The sequence below is a fragment of the Plectropomus leopardus genome, chromosome 12 (genome assembly GCF_026936395.1).
Source record: "Plectropomus leopardus strain MGB_pleo_1.0 chromosome 12, ASM2693639v1, whole genome shotgun sequence".
NCBI lineage: Eukaryota > Metazoa > Chordata > Actinopteri > Perciformes > Serranidae > Plectropomus > Plectropomus leopardus.
The window spans coordinates 6,925,831-6,944,265 of NC_142187.1; the positions used below are offsets into that span (position 1 = coordinate 6,925,831).

At 39.1% G+C, this 18,435-nt stretch overlaps 1 protein-coding gene across 8 annotated transcripts in view; it reads right to left on the bottom strand.

The window, feature by feature from the left end:
• Nucleotides 1–18,435, bottom strand: part of ctnnd2b (catenin (cadherin-associated protein), delta 2b) — a 198,381-nt gene that overhangs the window by 145,774 nt on the left and 34,172 nt on the right. For all 8 annotated transcript variants that reach the window (XM_088085340.1, XM_088085331.1, XM_088085334.1 and 5 more), the window contains exon 2: nt 14,841–14,977. In XM_088085340.1, coding sequence (XP_087941466.1) covers nt 14,841–14,972 — 132 coding nt within the window. In that variant the 5' untranslated portion in view covers nt 14,973–14,977. The remainder of the gene's footprint in view (nt 1–14,840; nt 14,978–18,435) is intronic.

Below are 18,435 nucleotides of genomic sequence, written 5' to 3' on the forward strand. Positions count from 1 at the left end.
ACTTTTTTAGGGGATTCTTTACATCTATTTTTTGCAAGGACTGAGTACAAAGTGTTGTTACTTATCTGCTTTACTAAGAAACAAATTATATATGCTCAGCATTTAAAACAACCAACATTCAAGGCTGATTTATGGTTGTGCATTACCAGTTTGGAGAAAATTAGTTGTCTGTGGCGCTGTTGTCAGTATTTATACGTGTGCTGTGGTGTGTCTGAGCCGTTCTTCCATTACACCTCCAAAACACTAGATGGCAGTAGAGTTTGTTGCCACTGTGTTAAGTAAAATGAAAATTATTCAACAAACAACACATAAAACATGGGTTAATAGCTGCAAAATTAAACAAAAATAGAAATATCCAGCTCCATTATAACTTACTAACTCACAAGGTTCACAGACGAACCAAGTGTTTTTTGCTAGACATATTTTCCCCATAATTACAACATACTAACATTATCAGCAAATAACTATGCCATTTTACTTTGCATAAATTAGCCTACCAGCTAGCAGTTTTCCTCTATGAAGCCAAGGACAACAGAAACATTAACAAAGATGACATTACAAAATTTGACAAAACTATTGCCTTCTAAACGAAATGCTTTCTCCTCATATGCTACATGCTAACATTATTAGCATGTAGCACATGGAGCCAGGGTAAATCACACACAAGAAACTGTGAAATACAAGTAGATAAACCTCTGTTTCTACTGTGGAAAATATTTTACAGTTAACAAACAACAACAACAACAACAACAGGTCGAAGTCACCTCTTGGGGAGTTGCACACCAGGCTGTCATGTGTTCCATGTTTTTGTGACACCAACTGTCATTAGCAAGCCAGCTAGCTTAGTGTGCTGTGGTGGCTGGCTAGTGCTAGCATGTCCTGAGCTAGCTAGCATGTTAGCTGACCAGCTACAGTGGTTCACCCATGAAACAAACAAGATGGCACTAAGAACTATGCATAATTGTTTTTCATTTTTATATTAAAACCCACAGAAGCAAGTAAATCATAAACCAAGCTTCACATAAAAGAACAAGCATGAACAACCATCTCTTACCCAGATGCAATCACACTCCTCATCTGAACCCATGGCTTCAACAGGTGCCACAGTTGCTTCTTACAGCACCAAGACGCCCAGTGGAAAAATATCTCCAGCCCCTGTCCAAAATCTTTTCTTTATTCTTGTTTTCCTTTATCTGACGGATCCATTCCCCTCCTCCCAGAATGCCGCAGTCAAACTAAACCAATCACAACTCTCTGGCAAACACATGCTGCACATGCAAAGCTCCAGTCTCCAGTCATTTCTTTATTCAAATTCGGATTGGTTGAGTTTACACGGCTGTTTGGCTGCAGACTGTCTGAGCACAGGTTTAATCACACAGCTAAATGGACCGTCAATCGAGTGTTTGGCTTCAGCTAGACAGATCAGCTTGATCAACTCAACGTTTCAGCCTGCGAGCTCAAAAGCACAGGATGCACATACACAGCAGCTCTGAGCGTCCGTGTGTTTGTTGTGTGTGTGTGTCTGTGTGTGCATTCACGGTCTGAATTAGTTCGGGGAAGATTATTTAGATTGTAGAAACTGATATACTGTGTCTTGGAATATTTTTGCAAGAATATTAGTAGTATGTGCAAATTGTCACTATTAAAGGAGCACTCTACAGATTTTACACATGAAGGTCAGTTTGCTAATAGCAAGGAATACTACTAGACTACTATTTGTATAATGTCTTGCAGCACTGTGAAACTTGGTCAAGTCTGTGAGAAAAGCCCTTACAAGGAGTCTAAACAATGTTAACATTTGCCAGAAAGGGGGACACCAAATGATGGTATTATTTGCATTGTGGTTAATGTCGGATCCAGTATTTTCAGGAGTTTGACCCATAAAAGTGTCTCCCACAGAATGAAAGTGTATGTGTGACGGTTGCTTCTTTTTAATGCCCCTTTGCATCATTCTGTGTCCCCTCTCTAAATTCAAAAGTTTTGAACGCAGCAGAGGCAGAGCTCTCTTTTTTTCCTTGGCAGCAACTTGTGACTCACGGGGTGGATAATATATCTGTCAGTTCATTCACAAGTGATCTGATTAGATCAATGGGTGAGAAGAGTAACTGTTTGTGAGTAAATGCAAACTTTTAATCCAAGCAGAATAAAAGTTTAAGTTTAACTTTCAACGCACCTTAAGTTCTGCTGCTCCGTGTCTGCTCTGAGTGAGCTCTGTGCTGCGACAGCGTGGTGCTATAAATAACCAAACAGTACATTTATTCCAAAAGCACTCCTAATGAACAATCCAACTCCAAAAATAGAAAATCTCTTTGTGGTAGCAAGTGTTTAATTGTGCATACTAGAGACTAACAACCGGGATATATCATGAACAAAACAATAAAACTGCGTATTCTTTCAGCCCAAACTCAGAAAACTAATTTTAAATAGAATTATGTGGAATTATGATGACATCAGATGATGACAATTAATGTTATATTACGGGACCTTTGTAAAGTCCCGTAATAAAAACCTTGATCCAGACTTGTTTATTATATGTTGCACAATACTGTAGGAAATAAAGAAATATATATACTACATCATCACCATGTCCATCATGCTGGTGGAAAGAAACACTCACTAGCTGATAACAGATTGCTGAGCATTCGCGTGTGTGTGTGTGTGTGTGTGTGTGAGTAATCATAGCTTGATAAGCAATTAAGTGTAAAGGACAACAATTAACTACGTCTTAATGAGCAAGTTCTACAATCAAGTGCTTGTCAACTGATTGCATTACTAAAGATTCAGCTCCGATGTGAGCCCATTAATGGAGACAGAAGGGAAGACAGAGAGAGTTAGTGTGCAGCCACTAGCTTACAGGAACAAGCTGCCCCCCTGAAAACCCCATTAAAGCAATTAGTAAAGTAAAATAAATGACTGTAGGACAGTGGCGAGCTGCATGGGGAGCAAAGTTGCAGTTAGTGTGTGGCTGTGTGTGTGCGTGTGTGTGTGTGTGTTCCTGCTGTAACTTTCTTCCCTTTCTCTCTCCAGTGTAAAGCGGTCTAATTGTGCCCCGTGGTGTCCGCCTGGCATTTAGTTGTTTCGGAAGAGGCCCCGTTCGATGAGAAAATGTCACAGTGGCTGTATAGCTAAGACCACTGTTGTCTGGAGCTATTGTTTCAGGCTGGAAAATTACTAGCTACATCCAGTTGGTAACAAACTTGTCCCGGAGGCGGAGGGAAACAAGTCATCACGAGAAGGTGGGGGTGTGATAGAACGATGGACACCAGGGGAGCAAGGAGGGAGAAGTGAAATGAGATAAAGGAGAAGGAAACTTTAGCCGAATGAAACGCAGCAAGGGGGGGGAGGGGGGCAGATTCAAGGAGATTTAGCACTCTCCGGATACCAAAACTACTTAAATGTTCATGCGAAACCAGACAGATTTGTCTTGTTTCCTGATAACTGCGGCTGTAGATCCGAGGTTTAATTCCTCTCCTCACTACAGTTGGAGTTTCCACCCCCCCTGTGCAACAACACTGAAACTGTTTTAGAGCACATGGTTAGAGACATGAATTGTGAGCAACTGTGTTATTGTGCTGCAAATGGGAAAAAAAAACAAAACAAAAAAACAAGCTGTTAACCCAGCATTGAGGTAAAATTGTTTATTCAAACTGCAGGGTGCATGAAAACCTCGAGGATGTTGAAAGCCCAAGGCCGTGACACATGAAGTAAACATCTACAGGGTAAGAGCTCTCCGGAGTTTTCTTGACGTTGTTGCTTTAATCACATTGAAACACCTTGTGGCCTTGTTATTTCTGTCTCAGTTTATTGCCTGTCGCTGGGAGGATTGCCAATTGACATTCCACTTCCCAAAAACCACACTGATATCTGCAGGTGGTGTTTGTAAAAGAAATGAGTCTCTCTGGGCGGGTTTCCGTTAACCCTCAAATTGCGCAAATTGAAATTGCGAACATAAAATGCGCCTAATGGAACCACGTCAATTTCTAAAAAGGTGGTATTTATTTGATATATATATATATATATATATATATATATATATATATATATATATATATATATATATATACATATATTTGAAAAAGCCATATTTGCAATGGAAACACTGTTTTCGCTTTTATAGCCCATGTGATGTGTAACACCGGGTGGTGGTAATGCAACTTTATGGATGCCAAATGCCATTCATCCCAAAGAAAAAGAAAAAGTACAACAAAGTCACGTGACATTCTAAAAAACAAGGCTTGTTGTGTGTGGATGGAGGAAGAGACCAAGATCCTTTTAACTCTTACACCAGACAAAAAAATTATGGCGATTTGATTGGCTTTATTTAGTGGCTGCAGTGGAAATTAATATGTCAGTGTTTTGGACATCCATTGCCATGCTTTTTGGAATGTTATCAAATTTTACAAGGAAAGTCACGTAACATCATGTCAGAAGTCGCATAATATCACTCAGTCATTTTGCAATTGTGTTTTATCAAAATTTTGAAAATATCACTTAAGTTTTGCACACATCTGTAATGGAAACCCACCTAGTGACACTTTAGCCATTCAGTCACAGTGGAAGAGGGACAGACAGCCCATTGGAAAAACAAACTGTCACATCTGACATATTCATGTGCTAAACAACAACAAAAGTGGAGGAGAACTATGTTAATTTAGTGTAATATAGAATGATCCCTCTCAGAAACCCATACAGACCGCTGGGTCCGTGCTCTCTGCATTCAGCCTTCCTCTCATCCATAGCAGGCACTCTACCTTTGCACTGACATGTTTACCTCTAAGGATATTTTGTATCACAGCAACCAGACGCAGCGAAACCTCCAAAGCGCTCTCAAACACTCCTAGTTAAGCATTTCCTGATGAGCACCTGGTGTTTTCAGCTGTAAAACCAAATGCCTTGGTAGGCATGGGGGATTATAGTACTTTAAAAAAAAGTAATCACATTACTGTAAGCATTTACTTAGTAATGTGTCACATGCCCAGCACTTGTGGAGCACATCTTAAAGTCTATAATTAGAAGTCAAAACTGTTCTTTTACTAATGTGGCATTGCATAATATGGCATGCTTAAACCCAAAAAAATATGCTACTTAAAAGGCTCAACAAAAACAACTTAAGAAAAAAGAGCATCAAATTATTCATGCTTGAACTTCATGTGTGCTCATCTTCTTTCAAAAAACGTCAAAGAAATGAGTCAAGCGGAAACTACACTTTGATCACTTATGGCTATTAATATGCACTTTTTGTAAATGTATGAGAGATAAGCCTTTCCTTTAGACAGACTGTAGAGATAAGAGAAGAGGAGCAAGAGACAGGCTGCTGATTTAGCTCGACACAGATTCTTCATTGTTGTTTTGGGCTCACAGTCAGCTCCTATACATGCTCTCTGCACTGTCCTTATACACTTTTATAATTGGCTGTATGATAGGGTACTTGCATTGCAATTGGCTGCTTAATATCATGCTTCAATCCACATCAAACTGGCCACTATAAACGTTTTTAAGGTGTTTCAGATGTTAAGGGTGATGAGTCGGCTTGAGAACTTATAAGATCTTATAGTTTTTAAGGACAGAAATCTGAGAGTATTGCCTTAATGATAAACCAAACATATATTCAAATTAGGGTTGGGCGATTTAGCTTTCAAATATTATCCCAATATTTATGTCACGATAAATGATATATATCGCGATATATATCATGTCCGATGTCCTTTAAATTAAGTCAACTACTAAAATGAAAGAAATATTGAATAAAGTACTATAACAATAAAGTAGCTACTGTCAAATAATAAAGTTGAATACACTAGTTATAATAATATTTTATAAAATACAGTAAAGTGGGGTCACATTTGGAGCTCTGCAAATATAAAAAAATCCCACCTTACTTGCTCACACTACCACCACTACAACTAAAGTTCACTGTAAGCTGGAAACAAACCAACAGCTCTCCAGCTCTCCATTTACATTGTGTAAGTGTACTTGGCAATAAAAACCGATTCTGAATCTAATTCTGATTCTAAAGTCCTTTTTTAATATCGCATGTGGAACAAGTTGCGATACATCGAGAATACTTGGTAAATCGCCCAGCCCTAATTCAAATACAATCTCTGAATTGAAATGTTCTGTATCTGTGGGAAGGAGGGACAGAAAAAGTAGGAAAAGAGCAGAAAATAGGGCTGATCCACACTCACGCATGAGCTGAAATCCTGGCTCAAGCTTCATTGCAGCATCTGTCGCTTTCTTCATTTCCCTTTAATAAAATAATGAACATCTAGCACTAGACTTTCACTCATCAAATATAAAGTGTGGTATCTTTTCCTCTGCAGTGTCAACCGTCTGCTCAGCTCGCTGCATAATACAACTCGCAGGACTGAGCTCTTAAAAGTCAAGTCTTGAGTGCTGCTGGACTCAACTCTACAACACAGCCTGCACGCACGCACGCACGCACGCACGCACGCACGCACGCACGCGCACACACACACACACACACACACACACACACACACACACACACACACACACACACACACACAATCTCACTTGCCTGTCAATCACCAGACAACCATTTTTTCCTTGCCTTGGCAGGTAAAAGAGAGAGCACCGACAATAAGACTGAGCTGCCAAATGTATGAAACCGTTGGCCCTTTCTACCACCTCGTCACTGCTCTCCAGTTCCAGCAACAGACAGCTAACAGCCATACCAGTGACACTCTGAAAAGGGCATGCATGCAAATACGTATGCACTCAAATGCAAACTTAAAATTACTAGTTAAAGGTGGAGTAAGTGGTGGAATAATGATAAATAATGAGGCATTTTTCCAATGCAAATAATATCAATTTCTAAACGATTCAGTGCCTCTAAAACTAATTTGCCACAAACCTTTACGACTTTGTTTGATAGGAGAGCATTAGTAGCTTGAAAAAGCAGCACTTAGTGCATAGTCTATTGAGTATGGATGCAGACATACTCACAAATAAACAGACTCATATTCACACAAAAAACATATTCACAACAGATTGCTTAGGTGAAATAAGACATGTTGTCCAATTCCTCCTGCTGTGCTCTGGCCTGGAGTCTTCCTTCAGCTTGAAGACGAAGTATAAGTACACACACAATTCCTCCCAAATCCCTCCCTCCTCCTTCGATATTCCACTTTTTTCTTTTTTCCTGCATGCCCCCTTGCATAAAAAGTAAAACAAGATAAACATTTGATCCACTTTGAAACCACTTCTTATGAATATCTAACTCTGTTGTGAACTTTGAAGGGAACTATATTTGGTGATTTAATGAGGTAGCCAATGCTAAACAAATCTTAATTAATCCTTAATAAACAAATGAAGAGAGCAGCGGTGAGAGGGGGGAAGGAAAAGGCTGATAGCATCCGTTATTATCACCATGGCGCCGCTGTTAGAAAACACCAATAAAATAAACTTAATGAATCATCCAGGAGTGAGTACAATTACCATAAGGCAGATTGATCAAAAAGCTATTATTTTATCACCTCACATATCATAATACCCATCAGAAATGGAATGAGTGTGCTCTGAGACCACTACAAATGGAGTATACCACCAAATGTGTAATTAGAATGTGTTCAGTTAGGAGCATGACAGGTAACGCTTTAGCAGTATTCATATAATGATGTGTAGGTCGGTGAAGAGAAGAGCCGAGACGAGTTTAATTAGGCTTACAGGGAAAATAAAGTGTAATTTCAATTAACTTGGTTCAAACTGCGCTCAGTTTGGATTCTTACGACTCGTAGGTCAGACCTCAGTGAAGCTGTTTCCTGACACACCGCCAATTAGAGCTCCACCGAGCGGCTTGATTCACATTAATTATCAGGCTGCAGAAACATTCAGATTTGATAGCTATTAGAAAACCTTCTTTAGATTTTCACCATTTTGCCTTTTTTTTCCAGTTGTCTTCTCTCCTGGCTGCATTTTCTCCTGTATTTTTTATCCCTGAATGCATTGTCATGTTCGCTTCTCTTCTGAGGCAGTAAATGTTCTTTTCTGTCCGACATTACTCATGTTGCACCACTGTTGTTGCTTGTAGAAACCACGGCAGGAGGTCATGTTGCGAACATGATAGAAGTGAAGGCTGGAGCAGCGATGTTATGTGCTGTACCTGCTCTGGAATAAGCAGAACAAGCACACGTGGTTGCTCTCTTTAATGAGGACCACGATAAGCTTTTACCTTCATTGTGGGTTTATGCTTGAGAAGTGTAATTGAATGTCAGGTTTGGCTGACTGCAGTCTGGTAGTCGTGAGCGGTGAGAATCACACTGAGGGGATGTTTACCAAGCCGACTGCAAATGATCATCAGAGGTACAACATTTTGCAACACCCCATTTTTTCAATTTGGCTGGGGATTTAATGAGCCGAGCTGCAGCTCATCTGATTTGTGTAAGGCAATATGATAGTTGTTTTTTTTTTTTTTTTTTAAGTAAACTCCTTCAACTGGGTTATTGACTAGGTATTGATATGCTGTCTGCACATGCTCCTCGGATATCTCATATATAACGTATTTACAACTTACAAGTTACGAGCACATAAGCGGCCCTCCAAAGTCGTTCGAGTCATTCCGATGATACCTGAGTTGCCAAGTTGTGACGTTTGCGTGACGCTTCAGAGCAGCAGAAATACCAGACAGCATGGAAACAGTGTCAACAATTGATGATAAAAAAAATTAGTTATTTTGTACCTAATAGCAATCAATTACTTGTAGTAATTAATTAATAACTGTTATTTTGTAACCAATAGGCAATACTGAAATTAGAGCGTTGTTGTTCTAAAAAAAAAAGAGCATTCTATTTCAATATGAATTATGGTTCCACTTTACGGTTTGCTGCTCCATTTGTGCCCAGAGTGCTGCAAGAGATACAGAGAAGAGAGGCAAAACTTCTAAAAAAAAATGCAACTAAATGTGGCAGCAAATGCTAAAATTGTTGAGGTCCAGCACAAATAAATGACTAATGACTAATTTATTTTATTTATTTATTTATTTATTTTTAATCAGGCCAGGCCCAAAACTGCTGGGTTTGGGTCATGATTGGACAGGCCTGTTTTTTTTTTTTGAGCGGGGAGGGGGGAGGGGGGAGGCTGACTTTTTGGGCCTGATCACAGCTGTAATGCTCACATGCTGATGTAATGTTTGCCATGTGCTACAGGCTGATACTTCTTTATACCCTGGTGAGTATCACAGAGACAGTGCATGTTGGATTGGCTTGTATATACTATATATCTAAATAATCTGAATAATGAATGCTATCTTTACTGCTGTCATTTTACTCCTGCTTTCCCCAGACATTAAATTTAAGATGTAGTTTTTCTCTGCTGCAGCAGTCCATCAGTGATGTTGCATCAGTTGCAGAGGCTGTATGTATACATTTACATTCCCTGTCCTACTCCTGTATTTATGCCTCGAAATAAGAACACCATACATATTGCATGAGCTAAAACATGCACTACTTAGCAATGCTGTTTTTCTTACACTTTACTGGCACAAAACTTTGGTACGGTCCTTTAGTAAATATGGTGAAATACAAGAGAAATATTTAGCTCCAAAAAGGCTGAGAGCACCACACAAAAAAAACATTAAAATTAATATTTTAAAACGAGATGAAAGATTTTGTTTTGCACTGCTGTAGGTCCTGCACATGCAACATCTTGATAGTTCTGTACTGGACTGTCAAATGTTACCAGGCTGCGAGTAAAAAGACAGCTAATCAATACCCTGTGCCACTTTTACTTTATCTGTCATTCAACGAGACAATATGTCAGATTTTCCAAATAGGCACATCTCACATTGGAATGAAACTCTTTCAGAGCTGCCACTTCACACTGCGCTGCCCCAATAGCAGATGTGTTGACAGCAGAGATGATGAACGATACGAGGACAAAAGCTGACAGATGTGATAAATACAACGTCGAATGGCTAATCAATCTCATGTGGGTAGAAGGAAACGGAGGAGAAACAGCAGCAGGGATCTCCTGGAGTGAGTCAGCAGAGGCAAAAGAGTCTGATTGGCAGCGTGAGCACAAGGTTGTGTGTGTGTGTGTGTGTGTGTCTGCAGACCGCATGTGTGCGCGTCTGTGTGTCCAAGTGTGTGTAAGGCCTTTTCTTATAGTCTTTCAAGCCTGACCTTGTCTTTATGAACCAAAAGAAACTCTGTGTGTGTGTGTGTGTGTGTGTGTGTGAGTGTGTGTGTGTGTGTGTGTGTGTGTGTGTGTGTGTGTGTGTGTGTGCGTGTGTGTGTGTGTGTGTGTGTGTACCCCCCCCCAAAAAAAGAACCCATCCTTGCTTCCTGGTTCCAAACACTGGCAAAAGCCCAAACACTGAAAAATTACACACTGCAAAAACAAGTATGGAAGGAAGTGACAAACGACTGGCTTAAAAAATAGTAATAACTTCACTGTGGTGCAGGAGCATGAAATATAACGACTTCAGGAAGAAGGGAGGCTGAAAGAAAGAGCTGAAAGAAAAGAGCGAGCAACTATCCATTTGTCTTCACTTTCTTCTAACAGCTGACACTCCTTCCACTCCTGTCTCTTTCTCGCCGGCCTTTTTCTTTTTACACACTCTCATCGGAAGGCAATTATCATGTCCTAGATTAGTGATACTCAATTTACGGCCTGCGGGCCAATTCTGGCCCCTGAAAGAGTGCCAGGTGGCCCCACAACTATTCTCTATTTCACATAAAAATAAAGTGATTCACACTGGGAATTGGTTTTGTATACATAAGGTGCCAGAGTGCATAGAAAAGCATCCCAATTGGGCATGTTTATCAAAAAAAGTGGCAATGAAGGATTCCCAACACCCTACCACAGCAGTCCTGGTTAAGCCCCTAATCTAAGAAATGCCCTGAAATACTAGAAACATGCTAAAGTTCTGGAAATGTCCCAAGATCCTTGAAATGTCCAAGAAATGTTGACAATCCAAGAAACAACTTAAAATCTGTGAAATTATCTAAAATCTTAGAGACATCCTAAAATCTTAGAGATGTCCTACAATTCTAGAAATGTCCTTAAATCCTTGAAATCCAAGAAATAAACGTGCTAAAATCCTAGACATAACATCCTAAAGGCCTGAAGTGTCCAAAAGTCAGAGAAATGTGCAAAAGTCATAGAAATGTCCTTAAATCATAGAAACATTTATGGGGCTGGCAAGTAGAGCAAGTAAAGTCTCTCAGCCCTAGATCACCTTTGTGTGTGCGTGCTTGCATGACCCATGTGTGTATACATCCTCGTCATGTGCCCTACTTAGACTAGTAATGGACTTGGAGAACACAGTAGTAACTCGCAGTGAGGTTTCAGTCCAAAACATGCACAATCCATTATTTTCTCACTCTCAGCACTTTCACCTTCTATCTTTAGCATCTGCATTTCAGAGTACATCTCATCGTACTCAAGGACACACACAGTGTCCACAGTATCAAGTACCCACTCGACCCCCCCCCCACACACACACACACACACACACAGCATGTAAAAATACACACATACACACTGTCACATGCACTCTTCTCAGACCAAACAGAGCTAACATTCATAGCACTGCTACCTACTGTCATTAAAAATGTATTCCATCGATTTTTCAGACTCACCATGGACAGTCAAAATCAGCAGCAGTGTAGCAGAAACAGAGATATTGTCCTTTTTATTCTGTGCATTCTTCTGCCTCATAAAAACCTGGAGCCTATATTACCCACAATATAACTCAATAGTCAGAGATTCTGGTGCTAATGTAGCCATGGGCCACTGGCCTCAAGCCGAGAGGGCTACAGAAGTCTGGTGAGTTCACTTCTTTCGAGAGATGTTCCGATACCAATTCATTTTGCGATACCTTAACGTTGCATCGACCAATACCGAATACCTATCCTAGACTACGGTGTGAAAAAAATAAATCAAATCTGTATACTGCTCACTACATCGGTATGAAATGACAACTATTATTCTTGTATGGCCTGGCTCAGGTTAAACCCTCTGTAAAACATGAACAATATACAGAATAGATTCCAAAGAACTTTCTTTTGATATTTAATTTGATGTTTTGCTAACGGCTAACCTCTTACTATTTACTAGAAATCAATTATTTTCCGCAGCTCTAAAACAGCAGTTGCAGTAGTTACGCAGCCTTACTTGCTGTGTAGGACAGACTACTTAAAAGTTTATTGATAAATTACATGATATAGAATATAGAAAGTCCGATTTAAGTCAGACTAACATGTTTACATGTATAGAGTCCAGTTTTAGTCGGACTAACACAGTAATTTTGACTTTTTCTAAAATGATGTAAATGTACTAAGTACACACTTTATAAGGGCAGCTGTGGTAACTACTCTGAGTAAAAAGTAAAAGTATGCAATTCGGAACGCACTCTATTCTTTTCTTATTACATCTCTTGACATTACTTGAGGCAATTCATCAGATTTTACCATGAATGTATAAAGATAACTGGATACAGCATTAGACTTGAGGTGCCATTCATTCTTATAAAAGTTACTCAGTGGTGCATAAATCCAACAAAATCCGACGTCGCGGGTATAAAATTACCAAGATCTTCCTGGTGGTTTGAGTCATAGAGCAGGTGCACAGGAGACTTCTGCCAGTTTAGCGGCTAACTTTCGGTTTAGCCCTCAGCTACCTTGAATGGGGCTAAAATGATTTAATTGTCTTTGAGACAAAAATTACCCACTGATTTATAGATGTCATTTTAACGATGTAAGTCTATGGGAAAAGGTCTTTTTTAGAGTGACAGAAGACCTTATTTAAACTTTTGTTACATATGCAGTAGCACTCCCTTAGACTTGTTAACACACTTTGATGTAAATTCAATGGAGCTCCCCTTAAAATTTAAATAAATAATGTGATCTAGCATCTACATCACATTTAATCTGTTTTGCATTTACTGTATGTTGATTGGTACTTATCCTATGGAAGAGTAAGCTGATTGGATGTCGTTTTAAAACTCACTGGTGTGACTCGGGGCGGCCCAACTGTTCAACATGTAAATCCAGATTAAAATAGCTGGACAACTTCTGGATTAAATTTGGTAGAGGCATAGTCCTCAAACGCTAAACCCCACTGATTTGGGTGATTCTTGTCCTTTTCTATCAGCAGCCAGTCAAAATTTCCACTTTTCAGGTCATGACAGAAAACAGTTCTAATGATCCAATTCCCAGCAGCAAAGTTGTCTCTTCTTCTTTCATCCAATCAGTGAAACAATTTTGTTTCCCTAAGTGGCTGCAAGTCTTGCTGTGAGTTTTAAATCTCACTATATCTTGGATTTCAGTATACAACATTAAATCATATGCAAAACTAGTGAGAGCAACACTAAAATCAATGCAGCAGTAATGATATTATGACTCTTTGTGAAATGTTGGTGTACAATTTCTTGAGCTGATCATCCCCAAAGTTTAATCAGTATCTCACAGAGCGACTGGGACGAAGAAAAACTACAGCTCTAAGGCCTAGTTCTCATGTACAGGAGTATTTTTAGAAACATAGCTTCTAAGCATTTTGGCCTAGACAAGCAAATGGAGTTTCTGATCACTAAAAATGGACATTTTGGAAAACTTCAGAAACTGCACTTTCAGTGATGTGTAGACAGGAGAAACTGTTGGTTTTTTTTTTGCTTGCCTACTTTGTTTTTAACGTTAGCTTGTAATTTTTTTATCTCCGCCTGCAACACACTGCACGCCTGAGCACCGTGTGATGCAACCTCTCCAAACTGCAGCATGTTGCACGCTCGCGGCTTTGTGGCTGTGACGTTACTGCAGCGCTGCCTGCCACTATGAGTTCTGTATTTCCACATTTACAAACACACATTCCACTCATTTATGCAGTCGTGCACTCTCCTACGTTGTCGACAACACGTCCTGAAAATGTTCCATTATAAAATGCCTTATGTCAACAACTTATGGGATTCTGTCAACAAAGACTGTCAGAGGGCTTTTATTTTGAAATAGAAGCAGGGACGTTGGAGTGCAACACATGTATTCGTATTTCCTCATCTCTGTGACAGATAAAGACATTGAAATTGTGATAACAGGTGGTATAGAGTGGATATAATTATCAAAACACCATTTTTACTGTCCATTTCTGCCAACAACAGCGCATGGCATACTGAAAACATCGATTAGCCACTGTTTCTCTAGAGTGCATGTAACTTCTCCACTGTCTCCCCACGATGCGCCGTTGTTTTTGTTTATATGTCAACACATAGCATACAAAACACAGCACACCTCATACATGTTAGGAAGAGTCTAAAAGTCAGTGTAAGTCTGAAGAGTAATGTAATGAAAGACATCCAGCAGACAAAAATGAAAGAGAAGTTTTAAACAGATGGACACATCAAGACACATTCTGGCAGAGTCATGAATATTCTAACCTTCATAAATATGTAACAACCACAAAAGACAAAATCGACCTCTAGAGCTTACTGTTAGCGTTATTGAAGAAGAAAAATCAAGGCATGGGCTTTGTCTTGTCCCTTTACTGCTTCGTCATGCACGGCGTCTCCGACCAAGCTCCTCCGACTTTGACAAAATGTAGCGAAATGAAGCATCCCACCACATTAGAGCAGTTTCAAAATTACACCGAGCTGCTGCAGCCCGAGGCTTTCCGCTAACAGATCAAAATGTGGTGACATATTTGTGACACATTAGCTCAGATGGGCATTCCATCATTTGTGTTTACTGTTTACTGTCGCCCTGTCTCACCCTGGAAGGACTGAAGGAATTATCCCCACTACTTTGTGGTGCTCATATTTCATTTATCCTGACATGTTACATGCGCGTACACACAATCACAATCACACACACACACACACACACTGTTCTAACCTGTTCTTTGACGGAGGCGAGGATGGCGGAGGTGGTTTCAGACTCGGAGCCGTCTCCGTTGGAGGCGTTGAGGACGGGGCTCAACATGGTGGCAGCGCTGGCAGTGTCAGACGCCACCTCAGGCACTGGCATACCTCCTGGAAAACAAGGGAACATGCAACTCTTTTACTATTATTAAAGACACTGAGACATGCCAGTGTTTGGACTGAGTGGCTGTCACACCCACACTGTCCTACACTCTGGTACTGAGGGACAAACACATACAGATATGGATGTACAGTGGAGGCAGAGGTGCAGAGAGACACACATTCAATATTGACATATGGAGCTAATAGCTCAAGGATACACTGATAAACAGGCCTACTATTAGACTTCTAATAAAATCTGGATACCAGCCAGTTAGTGCTGTCCAAGCACCTTACAGTGGCCTAATGCAGTTTGACTGTGTGCTACTTTAACCCTTTGAAATCTGGAGCGACATCATATTTTTTGTGCTGCTCTCAGGTGACTGTCACAAGCATTTCAATGAAATGGTGGGAAAAACAATGAGCAACTTGGTAAGAAATGTTCCAAAAGTTTGTAGATTTAGAAAAGTATCTTAAAAACGCTTGGGAAAAATGTCTAGGGAAAGAAAAAACCCAAGGAAAAACTGATTATAATTATGTATTTGATTTGATTTATTTAGCGTATATTAAAAGTGACAATGTTATGCTTTTCATGAAAAGGAGACGTGCAGACCCAGAAAACCCTGAAGCGGCTTGACAGGTGGGGTTCCAAAACTGTCAATCAGCACATACAATCTCTTAACATTGATCAAAAACAATTACAAAGTTGTTGTTTTTTTTTTAAAAAAAGACAAGCTATAATAAAAATATAAATAAGAAAGGACAGGCAGATGAGGACAGAAATAATCATTTAAAAAATAAAAAAGAAGAGAAAAAGGTAAACATGTTGAGCTATTGTTGTAGGATATTTCTCAGAGACTAAAATTAGTCAAAAACTCATCATTTTTAAAGAATTTTAAATGGGTAATATCAGTGTATTTGTATTTAAATGTTCCTTTTTTGTTTTGTTTTTATTTAATATTTTTTTAAGTATTTTTCTTGTTCTTTTCTACCAAATTCTTGCTAATTTTGGGTCATTTCTTCTTTCGTATCTCCATTGCCTTCTTCCCATGTTTTTGAAGGAAATCAAGCCAATTTACTCCAGTTTTGAAGGCTTAACTACATTTGAGTCCACTGAAACATTTATTTTGACCAGTTTCAATTCATGTGTTGAGATTACCATTTTCACTTTTTTTCCCCATTTTCTTATTCACGTTCAGGGTCATGTGGAGTCTGAGCTTATCCCAGCATGCATTTGGCAGAGCAGTGACAGATCCTGGACAGGTGCTCTGGTGCATCTTGGAGCTGGAAATCTCAGCCAGTGAGAGGAAAGTGTTCAGACTCCACAGAGACACTGTTAACAGGTCTTGTGGTAGTCTGAGATTACAGGGATTAGTTAGGGCAGTAGTCAGTGCTGGTATGATTTGTGGGTGTGTAGCACCATAAAAAGTGGTAGTGGTACTAGAAGATTTGTGACAAGAGGAATAAACAGATATGTGCACCAACAAAGGTGTTTCCAGTTTTCATGAAAACAGAGGTGTACTTTTTGAATTTTACTAACACATACACATCTGGCACACATTTGTGACGGAGGTTGCTGCTGTGCTACAGTCATTTATACCAAGGACCATATAAATGTCTAAAGTACTGCTCACACAACAATCATTGTACTCCACTAATGTGCCCTCACTGTAGTAATGTTACTCTTACTTGTAGAAGTAGCAGTAATCAGAATAGTTGTAATACTCAGGTAAACACTAATAGTGGCAATAACAAAGTAGCCAAGTATAACATTGTTTGCCTTACAAACTTTACAGGGATAAAGCTGGGAATTTTCTAATTTGTTGCCATCAGTCATTCAGTGAAAACATAAAAAAACAATGTGTTAGTCAGCAAGGTCATAGGTTTTGTTTCATCACCGGGGGCGGCAAATATGAAACTGGGGGTTTGAGCATTGATCATTCATTTCCTGCATTCTGGTGTTTTTTGTTTGTTTTTTTTTTTTTACCAATTTGTGCCTTTTCTGCATAAATGCATAGTGTGTTAAATTTTGTCAAAATAAAAGTCCTCAGTTACTTTCATGTTTTTTTTTAAGGGGGGGGGGGTGCACATGTTGTAAATACTGAGGGGGACCTGTCATCTGCGTTTTCTGTCTGTGACTTCCAACCACAAGCCCATGAGCTCCTACTGAAGATATAATACATAAACTTTATTTTATTAAAGCTACTGACTTCCTCTGACAGCTGGTCACATGTGCATTTTGGGAACTATTTCAAAAAGATGAATCTATATTTGGTACATTAATTAGTATTCCAGCCACAGGATGATGGCTACCCAATGAAGTTACAGTGTGTGTATGTGTGTGTGTGTTCATGGGAGGGAAGAAATATGTCACCCCGTGCAACAATGTGGCTAGTAGATGTGTTTTAATAGTTTTTTGATAACAATGAAACTCTATGACACAGAGGAAACAGCTAAGCCAGGGTTTGGATACACACACAGTGCTGTTAGTGGATTTATTCATCATTGTTTTTGGTCTTTTAATGTGATTTATTAACAATTAAAAAAAAGAATATTACTTGCCTTATCCGTTAAGGACAGAATATGCAATAGCAATTTTGCATCGTTTGTTGTACCATTCACTCACAAAATTATCCACTTATACAATAATGCTCACCCTGAGCTACGCTGAATTCATAAAGAAAACCTTTTCTTGTATGCCTCCATGACAAACAAAGAATCCAACAACAGGAAATTCTTGATAAATTAGTAACTGATATTATGAACCAATATGCATTAACAATGAAATAAAAGTCTTTCTGTCAATATTTAGAATTCGAAATATAACAAACTCCAACACCAAACACCGTTTAAATGCCTTTGGCAAATGCTGAATCAAAACAATGAATTTCAACTTCATATACAGCAAGTTCCCAGCAACTCTTTTTTTTATAAAGTCAAGTGAAAATTTAAACAAAAAATGAATAAATAAAATAGCTCCCTGAGGTTTCATAAAGTAAAAGTTCCTCCCATGCTGCACCTTTTAATCAGTTCATTTTATTGTCGATCATTAAAATAACATGTTGGTACAGATAATCAGCAAAATGCCAAATATCGGCCCAAATAATCGACCAGGCTGATAATCATCATGTCTGCCTCTAATCAAAACATGTTCTGCCACGACCAGTATTGAGAAATGCTATTATCATCTAAATGAGGTGTTTTGAACCATGATTTTTAACAGCTGAGAACATTTATTTTCACTGTAAATATTTAATGAGGCACTCAGTTTTGATATAATATGTGCATTCTTACTATTTCAAGCCACATTTCCAGAGGCTTAAAGCATGTTTGAACCGCAGAGACAGGTTTTATGCATAAATTGAAATCTGGCGTGGAACTCTTTAATACTTCTTGATGATACAAATACAAACTGTCACCCTGATTGCACTTAAAGTACTAGCTGCAGTGCTAGCAGAGTCAAGTCATAG